The 16,751-nt window shown below is 38.4% G+C and overlaps 5 protein-coding genes across 5 annotated transcripts, besides 1 other annotated feature; 3 read left to right on the top strand and 2 right to left on the bottom strand.

Moving 5' to 3' along the window:
- Positions 1-279: 279 nt before the first annotated feature.
- Positions 280-1,038, top strand: C5L36_0E00135 (uncharacterized protein; the record flags this gene model as incomplete). Its single annotated transcript, XM_029467559.1, has 1 exon — positions 280-1,038. The coding sequence occupies one exon, from the start codon at positions 280-282 to the stop codon at positions 1,036-1,038; it is 759 nt and encodes a 252-aa protein (XP_029323419.1).
- An 88-nt stretch (positions 1,039-1,126) lies between these two features.
- On the bottom strand, positions 1,127-2,971 carry C5L36_0E00130 (uncharacterized protein; the record flags this gene model as incomplete). The annotated part of the gene is made up of 1 exon (XM_029467558.1): positions 1,127-2,971. One exon carries the CDS (start codon positions 2,969-2,971, stop codon positions 1,127-1,129), a length of 1,845 nt encoding a protein of 614 aa, XP_029323418.1.
- Positions 2,972-3,130: 159 nt separating this feature from the next.
- On the bottom strand, positions 3,131-5,041 carry C5L36_0E00120 (uncharacterized protein; the record flags this gene model as incomplete). The annotated part of the gene is made up of 1 exon (XM_029467557.1): positions 3,131-5,041. One exon carries the CDS (start codon positions 5,039-5,041, stop codon positions 3,131-3,133), a length of 1,911 nt encoding a protein of 636 aa, XP_029323417.1.
- Positions 5,042-5,778: 737 nt separating this feature from the next.
- On the top strand, positions 5,779-6,312 carry C5L36_0E00110 (uncharacterized protein; the record flags this gene model as incomplete). Its single annotated transcript, XM_029467556.1, has 1 exon — positions 5,779-6,312. The coding sequence occupies one exon, from the start codon at positions 5,779-5,781 to the stop codon at positions 6,310-6,312; it is 534 nt and encodes a 177-aa protein (XP_029323416.1).
- An 8,849-nt stretch (positions 6,313-15,161) lies between these two features.
- Positions 15,162-16,040, top strand: C5L36_0E00100 (uncharacterized protein; the record flags this gene model as incomplete). Its single annotated transcript, XM_029467555.1, has 1 exon — positions 15,162-16,040. The coding sequence occupies one exon, from the start codon at positions 15,162-15,164 to the stop codon at positions 16,038-16,040; it is 879 nt and encodes a 292-aa protein (XP_029323415.1).
- A 150-nt stretch (positions 16,041-16,190) lies between these two features.
- Positions 16,191-16,751: a telomere.

Raw genomic sequence — 16,751 nt, 5'->3', positions numbered from 1 at the left:
CCTAACAGGAGGACTATCCAGTCAATCAAGAAACGGTTCATTATGAAATCCAATTTGCCCAGCCCTTGTTATCCAGAAATAGTCGCGACGAAGGCTCAGTGGATCTCTCTGCAATGGAAACATCCTCGGAGGGGAAAATCCAGTAGGTAAAAAAAATTAAAATAGGGGGGGGGGGGTGGTGGTAAAGGGGAGATGAATTTATACGTTGTGGAAGAATGCCATTATAGAAGAATGTCTATTGAATGAATACCGAGTCAAAGATCGTCCACGTCTTCTGGGATGGTGTCGGATTCGTGTTTCTCTTACCTGCATATGGATGGCCATGCGTCGGTGCTGTTTGTGGAATCCTGGGATACCAAGAAACTACGGTGGGATGATATCGATATTGCGACCGAGATTGACCAACATGAGAACCTCCTTGAGCAATTCCTATCACCGAACGAGGGGAATGAAGATGAGCTGGGTACTATGGGGGCCAATGGTCCCATATTTAACTCGTCGTATGCAAACCGGATGAAACAGAAAAATATGAAATTGAACTGGAAAGATGTGAATCTTGAAGGTTTCCAACCTTCTCTTCCCAACGAGTACCATGATTATACCATTCTCAAGAGGCCCAATTTGGACAACGTTGATTACGATGAGCAACTGGATAGTTTCCTAGGTCAGGGGAATAGAAATGATGACAGTTTGAGGATCCTAGAAGGCTTGGATCGTCCTGTACGTGCTGGTGAAAACTTAAACACTGAGATGGAAATGGGAATGGAGATGGAAATGGAAATGGAAATGGACATTGATGGGAACCCCGATCTAGAGCATAGTACCTATCCTATTCTCAGAAATGTCCCTACAGGAGACTTGTCAAGAAGCTTTTCCCAGCAGATCCATACACCTGTAATAAACAACAGAGTTTACTTTCACGAATTTCCTGGGGGGTCTGTCCGTAAGGTATCTTCGCAGCAGAGAAGACAAACTACGGATACCAGCAACACATCCAACATAAACTATCATACACCAAGGCATGATAATATTAGGTAGATATTATATTACACACATGAACAGTGGCCTACCAAAAAAAAAAAAAGAACAAAAAAAAAACAGTTTCTAATATACAAGTGCTGATTGATCAAGCATTTTTTTTCCCGTGGCATTTTTCACAGTGTTCAATCACAAAGGAAACCATCTTCCGGGAAATGTACCAGTTTTGGTGGGTGATGTCGAATGTTTCATCTGGCCCAAGACAATTATAGGCTAAGTGAGTTGCCATGACAATATATGGAATATCCCTGTAGTCAGGTATAATCAATGCTTCATCTCTAGTATAAAACACTTGGTTTAACTTAGGATCCAATTTAAATCTTTGGTTAATCCATCTCCTCGATGAGGTTAAGTATCTCATAGTTTTAGTATTTAGTGTAACATCATACTTTTTGATCTTTTCTTTCAGGGTGTTTGTCGCAATAATACCGCCACTTTTCAGTATTTCATATTCTATTTGTGATGGACCATAAATAGAAAACGGTGGCTCTTGATATTCCATGGGGAAGTTTTTAGAGAAGAAATTCACTCTTGACCATTTATCGAGTAAACTAGCTTCGACGCTGTCGTAAATACGAGTATAAAGACTGACCAATTCGTTCATCTTCACTGCGTCATAGGGCAAGGTGTTTTTAACACTTTCAAGATTGTCCAATGTCACGACGACCTTCATCGGACCACTTGAGCTGCTCGATGATGCCGCTGACGAAGTCCCTGATGAGCCCTTATTGGTGCCTGTTTCGCTAGACGCTGATTTCCCCTTCGTCTTGTGTTCCCGATCGTTACTACTGTTTTTCCCTCTCTTTGTCGAATTCAAAGTAGTTGATGGATTTGACTTCACCTTAGAATCAATTGTTTTTCTTTTCGATTCCTGTGTTTGAGGGGGAGTAGGTAATATTTCGGGCTGCCTTTTCTTGGATTTTTTACCGTTCATCTCCTTTATATCCTCCAGAGACATAAACGGCAATGTCCTAGTACGTGGCTTTGAGGTTAACTCATCGTATTGATTATTGGCATGGTAAGAAAAATCAACCGTGACATTAAACCCCACTTCTTGGTAACCTCCGATAATACGGATCATATCACGGATCAGCACAGCATCCAGTTGCGGGTTCCTCTCCCGGTTGGTTTGAACAAATGTGAAGTTGTAAACAAGGCTCTCTGTGTCTTCAATCCCCAACAAATATGCAACCAATTTTTTGATCAACTCTTGCGAAAAACGAGAGATCTTGTCGGACTTACCAATAGAAGAGCTTAGCTGGTACATTTCGAATAAACTTCGGAACTTGGTGAATTTGACCCAAATCAAAGTCCATTTATTTTCAAGTCGAATGGGTATAAGCAAACCATACTGTCGAAGGTCGGGTATCAGTGTATCATTCTTGCTTTCACTTGTATTTTCTCTGAATATGACTCTTTTAAATGGTGCCAGTAACTGCTTGAATTCATCCATTGCACTCTTGTACTTAGAAGATAGCAGTCTGGCTTCATCTTGAAAGACATCCAATACATCGTTCAGTTCCGCCGCTTCAACCTCAATCTCATAAATAAAATATGTGTCCAATAGGATTTGCAACTTATATTCATGATCAAAATTACCATTGGCTTTCGAATAGACTAGGAAACTGACGTCGTCCATATGTGCATTGCACACATCCGACACTATATCTTTGAAATTTAATGGCTGTCCATCGAATCTTGATCGGCTATCATCTTGAAATAGTTCTCGTTTCTGTCTCTGCAACACTTCACTTCTATTTTCCTTGCCAGATACACAAGAAAAAACGGCAACTGTATTTCTTCCCACATTATTCATTAGTAGACTTCGTTCCACCTTATGGGGAAGGTCAGAAGAAGTTGGATATAGGGGAAAAGCACAATCCATCGTGAAGTTGAGGAAAAACGCTTGCGAGAAAAGAAAAAGTGAATTCATTCATGCCAACCAAACTTGGATGAGAGCCTTTGAGGAGCAACTGTGGAGGCTCGAATTTCTTCGTCTTGATACATTCCTATAAAGAGGTGTACAAGTACAACGTATTAGAATTTATACATGAACATATACATACAGGGTTTGGTCTTGTTGTGTGGAAAACTAGTCCTTCTTGTAGACAATGGCAGTGGTGTAGTTTCCCGCAACGATTTCTTGGTGAACTTTGCCATTGTCAATCAACTGTAGTCTGTCGTTGAATCTCGAATACTTTACTTCTCTATCACTAGGTTCCAACAAGGATGGAATGTTTATAGGAGCCCCTGCTCTTATTCTTTTCCCGTTGCCTAATTGGCCGAACTCGTTGTCTCCCCACACATAGACGTCGTTGTTCTGCAAAGTGACCACCACATGGTTCTTGCCGGCAGACCAGCTCTTTATACCGATTTTTTCGAGTTTGTTGGTAATTTCATTGTATTCCTTGATGTCGTTCAAAACCTTTATTTTCTTAGGCTCTGAGCTGCCATGAATGAAATGGCCTAATCCCAACTCACCTTTCAAGCCATGACCCCAGGATAAATGGAGCTTACTTTCCTCGACCTCTCCCAATGGTTCAAACGTGGGTTGACCGCCTGCTCCGTCTTTTAAGCTCCTCTCAAAGAGTTCATACATGTTTGATGACGAGAAGGTCGCATATGCTGACTCTCCACCAGCTGCAATGCTAACACAGCGAGGAAACTCACTTCTCTTGAAATGGGAAGAAATGAACTTCACTTGAGTAGGGTATGGGATAATTTCAGTATCGAAGTTAATCGTTGAACCTATGGCACCATATGTATTCTTACCAAAAGCCCAAACAGAGCCTGCTTGATCTAAGCAGAGGGTGAAGAAATCCCCAGCTGCAATTTGCGTGATCTTTCTTTCGGCAACTTTACCATTCTTCAAGTACCTGTTGAGCAAGACAACATCATGGATTTCATTTATTCTTGGAGGTGCATCAAATTGCGAAAACTCTGGAAGACCAAATTGACCATAAGATTGTTCAATGCCATTGTCATATCCTGTGGCAGTAGTGGCAACTTTCCCCTTGTCATCTAGTAAGACTAAGTGCTGTGAACCGGCCCGAATGTCGACAATCTTCCTTTTCAATGTGTCAAGTTTTTGGAATTTAACATCATATGAGCCAAACCATCCTCTCTGCTTGTGTACATGCTGATTTTGTAGCTCATGGCTCTCTGGAAGGTAAAAAACATCTCCCTTTTCTGAGAGCACATAAACGGTATCATTGCTAATCTGGACTTTCTTCAAGTTCTTGCCCTTGATACTTGGAATTCTGGGATCTCCACCGAAACCCGCACCCCACTGATACAAAGAACCCCTCTCGTCAATAAGGGCACCGGATTTGTCTCCAATTGCAACGTCCTTCACAATCATATTGTCAAATGCATCGATTCTCTTGAAAACTGGAATCAATTGGTAGTCCTTCTCATCGGAAACCAGTTGCGACCGGTTATCACCACAAACATAAACACCTGGAACGGAGGAGTCGTTCGGATTAGTTATGGTTTTTGCAAAAAGCTCTAATTCTTGTTTTTTCTTTTGCTTTTTATTCTTAATTCTTTCATACATTTCATCAAACGATTCCAGTTCACCATTGCCAAAGTATTTAGACTTGAGGAAGCTCCAGTTGTTGTACACTTCCAAACTTCCTAAAGTGATAACCAACGCCGCCACGCCTCCAGCTATAAATTTCAACCTTTGGGTTAACTGGAACGTCTTTTCATCGTCTGATTGAGAAGAGTTCTGATGTTCGCCATAAGAATTTGACTGGTGTTGGGATTCATGCAAAACGTTATATGGATCCTCTAAATTTTGCTTTTGGACAAACTGGTACTTTCTCTTGTATAGGTGTTTAAGCGTATCGTCGTCTTCTATGTCTGTTGTAGATTTCGGAGCATTCTTTGCATCTTCTTCAGCCAATCGAACTGCAGTGGTATGCAATATACGCCGGTTCAACAGTCTGAGTGAAACTGCCTTGTCTGCGTATGTCGCCTTGAATGTCCTCATGGGAAACATGTCGGTTGCTTTTCTCGGATAACCGCTCTATACAAATTAATAGAGAGATAAACGACCCAGGGAAGTACTAAGGAGATGGAGAAAAATGGTGATAGTTTTCTCAAATTTCAGTTATTTTCAACGTTATTCGCTGTCAGCATAATTCCATTTACTGAAGCACGAGTTTTTCATCTTGAAGACTCTCGTAGACAGACCTGACCAACGTTCCGTCAGCTGGAATCCCTAGTAAGGTATCCTTATCTGTAGCTGTCTTCAGTAACAAATCGAAGTGCTTACACATTGAACGAAATCGAAAGACTCGGGCAATTAGGAGATGCCGAAACCCACACCACCAGGCAGTGTGGACATGACTGGATGAATACTACAACAAACCAACCACAAGTTCAGATGACCACTGAAAAATCCAAAGACACGTAACACCAGGGTAAGCATCAATTAAAGTTGGTCTCTCTCACCCCACCTCTGCGATTCAGTAACGTTATCCGGAACCTCAAAGGAAAAATCGAGTGATAATTTTTCCTTTGTTTCCTCCGCGTCGGATAAAAGCTTCTCCGGACTATTAGAGAGATATCAGTATATAAGGGACATGTTTTCTTCATTGGAAGCAGACGAGTTGCTGTTGGGTGGGTTCTCTTTCCACATTAGACAAGCAAATACTATAAGCAACAAATACATCAGTGTTTTAATAAACAAGAAAACAGACGGCGAAAGTCCATTCAAAACAAATAAACCAAACAATGAAGAAAGACAATAATAAGGTAGCTTTGGAGCCAAGGGAATTGACCCATTTAACGAGCGAGCCAAAGGTAAGGAATGCCAAAGAGGTGGAGTTTGATTCGTTGGACAAGTTTGAGGAGTACATCAAAAACGAAAGTTGGGATGACGAGTACGATAGACTGAAGGTGCATTTAGAGTACCTCCCACCTTTCATTGAACATGAAATTCACGGTGATGAGGAGAATATAAAACCTCAAATGAATGCCTTGAATAAGAAGTTCAGGAGACATCTACATCAGCACTTGACAAAACATTTGTTGCCTCAGATCAATAAAATGTCTGGAATCAAATACAACTTCAAGGAAATTGATGAAGGTTTAGTGCCTGAACATAACGGACTTGACTCGGTTTATAGGTGGCATTACAACGATGATGGAAACCATGGCTTTGATGAACAAGATTACAAATGCAGGAGCCATTGGAAGGCACAATTGGATGTGATTTGTAACTCCAACGGTCCTTATGTCCATGTCGACTTTGTTTGCCATCCTTAGAGGTATAGTCTCATCTACTGACAATTACCTGTGTATAGTAACATTTAATATTTAACGATTAATACTTTATGAACAGTGCCAGAACTATACTAATTAACGATTTTCTGATGAGAATTACAAGGTATGACTCATTTGGTGTTATATTTTATAATGGAGTAAGCAGTACATTTTCCTCCGGTAAACGGCTGTCCTTATTTAATCATACGCTTAAATATGAGGGCATAATATGGTGTCTAATCCCATTTCTAGAAATAGTATGCTTTCCAATTAGGCTGGACTTTGTTATCGAACCGCGGTCATTTGGTTCGGCGCGGTGTCTTTTTCCACTAGGCCATGCGCATAAAAACTTTTTCCAGACGGTAATGGTTTTACTGCACCCTAACTTCTCAACACATTACTGTTGTCGTCTTTTTGTTTTGTATATTCATTAGCATTCTTCCAGGCATTTTGTGCTAATAGTGAAATGTTATTTTTACCTTGTATTTATATTTTTTACAGATTTCAACCAGGATTTGTTGTAGATTAAAAATTTTGGTAATAATATTGAGATATCAAAATTTCAGGTAGTTCGCAAAATAATTGTAGAATAAAATATTAAAAATTGGATTTCTTAAAGCAAAAGACCAGATCCTAAGTTTCGTCATTTCATCGATTCTTATTCAATGCAAGTGTATATATATCTTTTATTCCCAAAATGTCCAAGAGACAAAATTTCAAATGTCGTACCTATATTTTACTCAAAATTTTGTTGTTCTAAACGAAAAAAAAAAGATTTCTATACAATATAAATAAAAGCTAGAAGAAAAAAAGTGAGTGTGGACTTACATCCATGGCATTATGTATGGCTAACATTTACTAGTGAGAGCGTGTGGAAATAGTGCCTATATCAGTCCATATTAAGAACATGTTTTTAACTATTTGCCATTGGTGACTTTTCTGCCAGAACGAGGCGATATGGTGACCACGCCATTATCTTTCAAATTCCAGTAGAGCCCTTTGACAACAAGAAGGTAATTTCTATCGTTTCCTAAAAAGTTAAATCAACAAGTAATTATCAAAGCACCAATCAATTGATCGAAATCAACTGTTCATGTTGCTCGTTAAAGTCGATTATTTGCTTTGTGAATTAGTTGCTGCTTCAAATAAACAAGCTAATCAATAGGAATACAAGATGGCCATAAAGCAACTGGTTCTAGGCTTTCAGTTTTTTCTTCCGCACGATTAGCAATGTAGAACTATGTAAGAGATGAGGATTTATACATCGACTTTAATTGTGAGCCATATTTTAGTTAGCAAGAAAGGTGAACAAGAACGTCGAAAACTTTTCACTCTCTAAACAGACGTTATTTATCTGATAAGAAAGGAGGAGAGTCAATCGAAAATATGCATAGACAGTATTTATATAGAAAAAACCATTCAGGGTGTAAAAACTTGATATTTATAGGGATTAATGTGTGAGTAGATGAAATCGTTACAATAATAGGGAATATCACAGCATATTTTAGCAGACGAAAAAGTAGATATAATTTGCGTAAGTTAAAACAGGACAAGAAGAGCTGAGAATCGGTAAAGACATTAGTAAACTGATATACGATGGATGGATAGTCGGGGTTGAAGGGGACTCTGGGAGAAACTTCAAAAAACAGGCACAAACCACCAGCTACTCATTGGCCATAAACTTCCGCAAGATGTTTTCAAGATAAAAATTCAATATAGCAGATTCTCTGAAATAAAGTTTGGTACTCGAGGCCGAGTTGTACGAGTAGGACTCTGGTGTTATGCTGTCACTCTCAATGTAAACTGGCTCTTATACCTAACATAGAATCCTTGCTCACTCAAAGGGTTTGAGTTATAGATCTGGCTATTGACGCTTTTCTGGAAGTCTTTGCCGGTGAATCTGGACAGGTAGGTTTTCCAAATGGGTTGAACGCATGCTTTTGTTCTGATATTAAGTACTTTAAAGATATCATGATTCGCTATAACGCACGTTAATCACTTAAACAAAAGAAACGGCGGCTTTTAGGAGTTATACCTTCATGTTGGTAAACAAAAGACTTTTAATTTTTGGCTTTTGCTTGAATCGCCCTATAGAAAACTTCCTATAATGGCCAAGAGCAATCCCAAAGGCACTTATTCTACGTTATTTCATTTTCATATTCCAGTTGATGAAGGAGATCACGATATAAGGTTTGAAAAGTTCGTCACTAAAGGGATCGTTTTCGATAATCACAACTTTCTCACAAGCAAGGAGACCTTGTTTGATTACACGCTGTATGTGTGTTACCTTAAAAGAGCCCTCCAAGCGGAAGAAATAGTGTATTTGTCACATTACTTTTTCCGGCGTAGGAAACAATCCTGGGATATTGCCAGATGTAGACGATCAACTGAGAGCTCGGATTAAAAAAATGTCAAATCCTAGGGAAGTATGGCAGGTTATTCAGGAGAGCTCCTCATAGGTATGCCCCGGCAGTGTTCGAGATTGAAAAATGTTCACAGTGATTTAGTGGAATCCGGGGGAAGCTTTTGCTATATTTTATCTTAGTTTCTCTTGGTATTTTCATTTTCAAAAAGGTTAAAAACTGCTCCTAATGCTAAACGTGTTTTTCTTCCACGATATGTTAGTCAATTTATTGAATATGTTTCTTACGGAGATATGATTTGTGCCAGCCAAGTAGTCTAGAATTCACAAAGAGCCTCCTTTTTAAAAGAAATTAACATGATCTCCAAGCCGCTTGTTCCTCAAAAGCTTTTATATGGTAAGCTGGATATTCGTTACCCCGCCAGAGTTAGAATTGTCTATGATTTTCTTTACCAATGTGTAATCATCAAGTCTGACGATGTGCATAGCCAGAAATATGAATAATATCAATAGATAAAGGGATATCATAGTACGCGTAGATTATTAAATCAGTTGGAAAATGTTTCAACAAATATCAGACATACCCGTGGACTTTATCACCAAGCGATATTAAGTGGAAAAGGTATTGACTCAACCATTACAAGATTTTTTAAGGCACATAAGGCATTTAAAAGTTCACACAGAATAATACAAGACTAAGCGCATTTACTATATGATAAAGTGATAGTTGTTTTCAACCTTTTGGAAAGTAGCGGCTTTGTTTATAGTGGCCACGAAAAGAATTCGAGTTTGTGTTAGATGCTGATGTGAACAAAGTCACAAAATTCAAGCAAAAGCCTGTATTGGTTACAGTGTCTCAAGAATCGCTGTTGGGGCCACAGTAACAATACGCTTATACGATGAATACTGCATTTGATGTGACAACACACCCTCACTTAGGATTGATAACAGCCTCATATATCATTGAAAAACGACAAAAATCACTCTTTGGTGTGTTTATTTTCTTCTAGGGGGTGGGTCAGCTGGTAATTACAACCTTTCTATTAAGAAGTTATGTGATTGTAGTGAGGAGGTTTATCCAAGGTGAGACATTTCCAAATTCACATTGTATTGTTACAGATTCTTCCAAGGCGTTACAAAATAGTCTAACAAGTAATCTTGGAACCGCTAGAGTTACTGTTGTAGAGAGCTTATGGCATAAAATGGTTAGCTTTGAAAAAAAAAGCTTGATTGTATTAGCGTTGATATATTGGCAAGGTCTAGGCAGGGAAAAAAAATCCTTTTTAGTGCAAATCATTGCAAACAGAAATCTTCCTGACGATGTGGTTCTTTTCAAGCATCTGCATCTGCATCTATTCTTTCTGAGAGATCATAATGATACATCGATTTTGAGAAAACCATCTTCAGCGATTGATGTTAGTGTTTTTATGCTCATGGCAACAACAAAGCTTTCTATGTTTTATAATGGATTAGGTGCTTGTAAAAGTGACTGTACTAACATGATATAGAGAATCATATGCTGAGAGGAGAAGTTGTCAATGTATTATTATGTGGTTGTAGAACAAGAATGCGATTTGACATTCTACGTTGTCTTGTGCTGAGACAGATACAAAAATACATTCAAACAGGTAGAAAAGTCATTGGTTCAGATGGTGACGATACGTATGTTATTGATATACTAGAAGAACTTTTTTGAAAGGACGAAAGAGATAAGTTGTTCAAGAGCAGACTGAAGAATAACCGTGAATATGAAAATATTGTCCGGAGAAACGCTGAACCCTTTGTTATCAATGAGCTGTGTTCTATATAACGAGATGGAGAAGATGGGAATGTTAATTCGAACCTTCACAGCACCTTACCTTTATCACCGAGGGTTGATATCGATTCGGTGTTTTGTTGTGGAAGCATTGAAAGAAATCACTGAATATCCTGAAATCACTATTCGTCCCAGCTGACCGGCTCTAAGTTATACAGAATTTGGGAACATGGAAATCTTCAGAGACGAAGTGAAAGATATTGGGATAAGAATGATTATTGAGCTCAAAAGTGCTGATGAGCACTCATTTATTGGAAAGCCAGGCAGCAGTCAAGAAGGAATTATTATCGACACCAGAGTCAAAAATTCACTTGAATTTAACTAATTTGATTCAGTTTGTGTTTCCATATTAATTAGATCTGGAAATAGTGTTGACTAGATGCAGAAAAAACATATGTATGTATGCATCTATAGGATCGAGTTCATCATCACAGTTCATCTACTTGCTATGACGTATATTAGTACCTATTGTCCAGCATGGATTCCGTAAGCCCTTGCTATATTTTTGTGACTTTATAGTTAACAAGCGTCTCAAAATTCTAGGTTGTTGGAAGTCAGCCTCCGACATTGCGTTGAAATACTCTCCAGTGCTTCATGGATCGGGTGTGTACTACCTGCCCATGATTTTTCGAGGAATTTTAGTTGTATTCAAGAATACTTTTGTTGATTCTGGTACATTGCGGGATGTATGAGTCGTCCAGTCTAGTAAAATTGGAAACCCTATTTCCGGAGCTGGAAAGATGTAATGTCACCATAATGTAAGAACTGACTGTTAATGAAGATCTCATCGTAACGCCCCATAATGATTCCAACAGACTCTACCGACTTCCTTAACGTGTCCATAGTAGGCTCAACCGACATCATATGACTAGATCCATCGACTTCCATGCCTAGATCGTTTCCTTAGTACCCCTGCAATAACATTCGGAAAAAACAGTGTGTTTGTTCTTATCCACCATATTTGTCAAATATACCATTCTATACGCTTCGTGAGATTCCAAGCGAATTTCTCCGAAAAGAAGAGAACTGTATAAGACTACCTGGTACTACAGCCATAAAGCAATTTCACCTTCTAGACAACTTCTCCACAAATAAATTGGTTACATATGCAGGAGGCCACACCACTCTGGCACAGATTTTATGCACATTGAGAGCACACTGTTTGACTTTTGACGCGTCTTCCAGAATTGCAAAATTCTGCAACTATTGTTATGTTGTATGACTGCCAGTGTAATGTATATGAATTCATATAAGTCCTATGTTTTACGTTTAGTAGTTTTGTATTGTTTGTAACTAGGTCAGGATGGTGGTATATAGTGAGTAGTGTATAAATTAGACATAATACAGGCAACAGGGGTGTCTACTATATAGGAGTTCTCTTTTTCCCCAACTACTTGTAGTAATATTATTGTGACTTTTCATAACGAATTTATAAACATTTATGTCCGACCCTTGTTACTGAAATGAATAAATCAAAATGCTAGAGGTTGGTAAGAGAATTTAAATTTATAAATCCAAATTAATATCTTATAAGGAACATAAAGAAAATTGAGCATGGTGTAGAATTGGTTAATTAAGCAAATACTGAAGACTATGTATATGCCATATCAAAAGAACGCCACGCGCTCATAGATGATTTACATTATGATAGCTAACTAAACATAACCAAGGCTTTGATTACTTATATTGATCAAGTGTTAACTGATATTAACGAGGAACATAGGCTAGAAAAAATATTAATCCTAGTAAATCAATAGTTCTTTTTCTAGAGATGTTCTGTTGATTAAATGTGAATTATATATACAGTGCACAGATCCAACTCTTATAGAAGAATAAACAGTGCATGTAACATCCTACGCAACAATGTTCCAATTATTATGTTGAAAAGAGCAATTAAGGTACAACACTGGAAAAAACAAATTACACCTGTGAAATCACTAAGAACTGCACAAAGCAGAAGCAGAAGCTATTAGGACAAGTAACACAGTAGACCTTTTGGATCACGCAGAAGAGTTCTGGTTTCTTTTAGGTAAGCTCAAAACTATCTAACCAACAAAAACATAGCTCATTTCAATGAAGAGACACTTTTTAGCAATGAAATACATAAATCGTGTTAATTTGTCTTATTAAGTTTCCGTAATATTTACCTGTATGGTTTCATTGTTTTAGCTGCATGTAATTTGTAGGTGGAATTCGACCAGAGGACTATTTTTTATTTGTCGTATTTGCCCATCCTTTTTTCCCTGTTGAGGATTTTTTGCCAATACATTGGTATCACCTTCTCCAATATCCGTTGCTTGAATTCCTTGTGTTGAATTTTCTTTGCATGTGTGCTCATTAGCTTCTGCGAGGCGTGTTCGTCCATCCCGTTGGTCTCTGTCAACTGAATCGGTCTCAATAACATCAGGCACAACGATTCCAGCATTCCCTCCACAATCCAGCTTTGTACTACCTAAATGCTGCCCCTTACGTTCATTTTTTCCCTTTTTATGTTAGGTCATTATCTATCTGACCTTGCCCATCATGACTACAGGAAATCGGTTTGTGTGTAATTATTTTTCTTCCAGGAGTTGACACAAGCAGTTCAAAACCATGCCTGCAAAAAAACAGCGTCACCTAAAGAATGCTTAAAGTGGTTTTTATCGACGATTTGTTTAAACACTGAATTTTGAGAGCCTCACTATCACTCCCATGCAATGTTGCGCAAGAAGAGGTAAGTAATATAGGTTGCCATAAGATCCCCAACAAATCCTTTTTTCCCTTAATAGCTTTCCCAATAATACGTTGCCATTCGGTATGATGCTGGATCATCTGAGAATGAAACTATCTTTTAAACCGGCAGAATTCACCGCATTCACGAAAATACTGAAAATTAGGTATCAATCATGATCTTCGTTAAGCACTTTCCTGTTTTTGAACTATAGAGAGACATCTCCGTTTTTATTATTGGTTGCGGATGCAAAAAGACACAGAAACAGACACATATATTCACATGAACCTACATATGTGATAAACACTCCCTTTTCATGGACGTCTACAATGGGACTGAAGAAATATTTGTACCTGAAATACTTCCTTTTACTATTGTTTAATGCATGAAGCATTTCTCTAGGCCTGCCTTCAATTTTTTGCAGGGCTAAGATAGGTCATATTTTCATGATTCATTCAACGGGTTGTAGACATTCTCCTGTTTCCTGTCGGGCACCGTTGAATACAGTCAAGCGTTCATCTCTAGGCGTTTTTAAAGAACATTTGCTTACTATTTCCTTATGCATGATAAGCAACCGGCACATAAACAAGCTGCATTCATTTTTTCTGGATTTTAGGCGAATTACTTAATAGGACCGTATTGGTGTAAGTCCTAACAGTATGATGATGATTTTGATAATCTAGCAGAAAGACAAATTCAATTTCCATGTTATTGAATCTTTAATAGCCATTGATGTTAATGTAAAAGGGATTGAAGGTAAAGATAAATGTTTTCAAGCAATATAGACACAGTGATCTTCTGGTCTGTTTGCAGAACAAACAATAAAAAGTGGTCTTACAGAGTTAGACGACCGAATGGTGAAATATACATGTCGATTTTCATTGCTGAAAAAGTTTTTAATTGACTCGGAGAGGCCCTTTGCATATTTAAGTGTAGGTTTGCAGGATTGGTTTAAAAATATTATCATTTCAGCGTAGAAGAAATAGATCAAGGTAAGCATGGTTAAACTGATGTTTATATGCCATAATGGCGTGCAATACCGCCCACAAGTATTTCTAGTACCATCCATAATACAATTATTATATCTGATTGAAAAAGTTTACCCGTAGTGAAAACCGGGACGATACGCCTATAATTGGTATCATAAACGAAAACTCCAACACCGTTAAAATGAAGTTTTCATATACTAGTGTATGTAGCACACACAAATCTCACTGAAACAGGTATGAGGCCCACTAAAAAAATACTCCTAGAGGTCTTTACAATAAAATAGGGGCTTTTGGAAAAACAGTCAAGCTTTTGTTTTTAATACTATTACCTCCAAATCACTGCATCATTATGTTCTTAAATCAAGACTAGAAACTTTTTAGAGCAAAGTAGCATCCCTAAAAAACTCAGATACATGCATTCTTGTATAGGCAGGTGTGGGCTTCGCAGTGAAGTTGTCAGATTTTATTGTTTATAATTTATACAACGTATGCCCCGGGATTTGTTTTACACTATTTTTTTTTTGGAAAAAAAATTCTTCCGGTGAGCAATCTGCGGCCAATCAAACATTTTACCATTTCGTACGAAAAGTACCTTTTCGGTATCTCCGAGGTTTCAACAATTCATGGGCCTCGTAGGCGCAAACATGAATGAGGAGTAAACGAATGTTTACATTTTCTTAATTGCCCGCCCCACTTGACTTTCGTCTTTTTTTTTGATTGTTCTTATAGCTCCTTCCCAGATGTTCTTAGAAAAATAGTTTATAAAATTGAGTAGACAGAAGAAAAGAGACAACTAGATCACAAAGAAGGCACCACCAATAACAATTTCACCTGGGGCTGAAAAAAGTAGAAAATAAAGGAATTGAAAATTCATGGCAACTTCGACAGAATAATATTCACACATTCTTTTAAGCCTGTCCTGAAGTACATTCATAAAATTACGTTGAGGTTAAGTTGTAAAATCGAATTATAGATATGGGAGTACCTGTGAAGAAACCGGATCCCTTCCATTCTTTCATTGCGGGTGGTGTTGCCGGCGCAATTGAATGTGTAGCTACGTATCCATTGGAATATGCGAAAACTCGGTTACAACTAGTTGAAAAATCAAACAAGATGCCAAGGAATCCGTTAGTGCTTATCTCCACGGTTGCGAGAACACAAGGAGTAAGTGCAGTGTATGTTGGTTGCCCTGCAATTGTCGTTGGAAATACAGCCAAAGTCTCTGTGCGGTTTCTTGGATTCGGATGCGTCAAAAGAGCCCTAGTTGATAAAGATGGTAAGCTATCTGGTCCAGGGGGTGTTATTGCTGGTCTCAGTGCTGGTTTGTTAGGAAGTGTGGCGGTCACACCGGCGGAAGCAATTAAGACAGCCAAGATTGATGATAAGCAAAGTTTGAAACCAAAATATCAAGATGGCGTGTGTGGAACATTTCGTCTAATCAAAGATATAGGGGTTAAGGGTTTGTATTCTGGTTTACTACCAGTGGCCATGAGACTAGGCGCAGACTCTGCAGTTCGGTTTGGATCATATTTAAAAATGAAAGGAGCTTTACAGGACTGGAGCAATACCCCAAGAGATAAGCCATTAAGCTCGGGTATGACTTTCCTATTGGGTGCATTTGCTGGTGTTGTGACTGTATACACAACCATGCCAATTGATACAGTGAAAACAAGGATGCAATCTCTTGATGCCAGTAAACAATACTCAAGTACTTTGGATTGTTTCGTTAAGATTTTCAAAAATGAAGGCGTAATGACATTTTGGAGAGGAGCAACGCCTAGATTGGGAAGATTTATTTTGAGTAGCGGCATCATTATCACAAGTTATGAAAAAATGCTAGTTATTCTTGCTTAGCTTTGAGTTTAATCTGTCCAAGTAAAAGTGTCCAATTGTTTTCACAGTAATATTTACGTTGATGCATCAATAAAAAGTACATGTCATGTCTGACATAAAACGGCCGTAATTCAATTAAAGAATGGTATAAAATATGAACTAGGAGCGAGGTGTGTTACAATATGAACTAGGAGCGAGGTGTGTTACAATATGAACTAGGAGCGAGGTGTGTTACAATATGAACTAGGAGCGAGGTGTGTTACAATATGAACTAGGAGCGAGGTGTGTTACAATATGAACTAGGAGCGAGGTGTGTTACAATATGAACTAGGAGCGAGGTGTGTTACAATATGAACTAGGAGCGTGTGTTACAATATGAACTAGGAGGAGGTGTTACAATATGAACTAGGAGCGAGGTGTGTTACAATATGAACTAGGAGCGAGGTGTGTTACAATATGAACTAGGATGTGTTACAATATGAACTAGGAGCGAGGTGTGTTACAATATGAACTAGGAGCGAGGTGTGTTACAATATGAACTAGGAGCGAGGTGTGTTACAATATGAACTAGGAGCGAGGTGTGTTACAATATGAACTAGGAGCGAGGTGTGTTACAATATGAACTAGGAGCGAGGTGTGTTACAATATGAACTAGGAGCGAGGTGTGTTACAATATGAACTAGGAGCGAGGTGTGTTACAATATGAACTAGGAGCGAGGTGTTTACAATATT

Source organism: Pichia kudriavzevii, chromosome 5, assembly GCF_003054445.1.
Source record: "Pichia kudriavzevii chromosome 5, complete sequence".
NCBI classification, from domain to species: Eukaryota; Fungi; Ascomycota; class Pichiomycetes; order Pichiales; family Pichiaceae; genus Pichia; species Pichia kudriavzevii.
The sequence above is the reverse complement of the archived record's forward strand: the minus strand, read 5'-3'. Positions and strand labels throughout refer to the sequence as shown.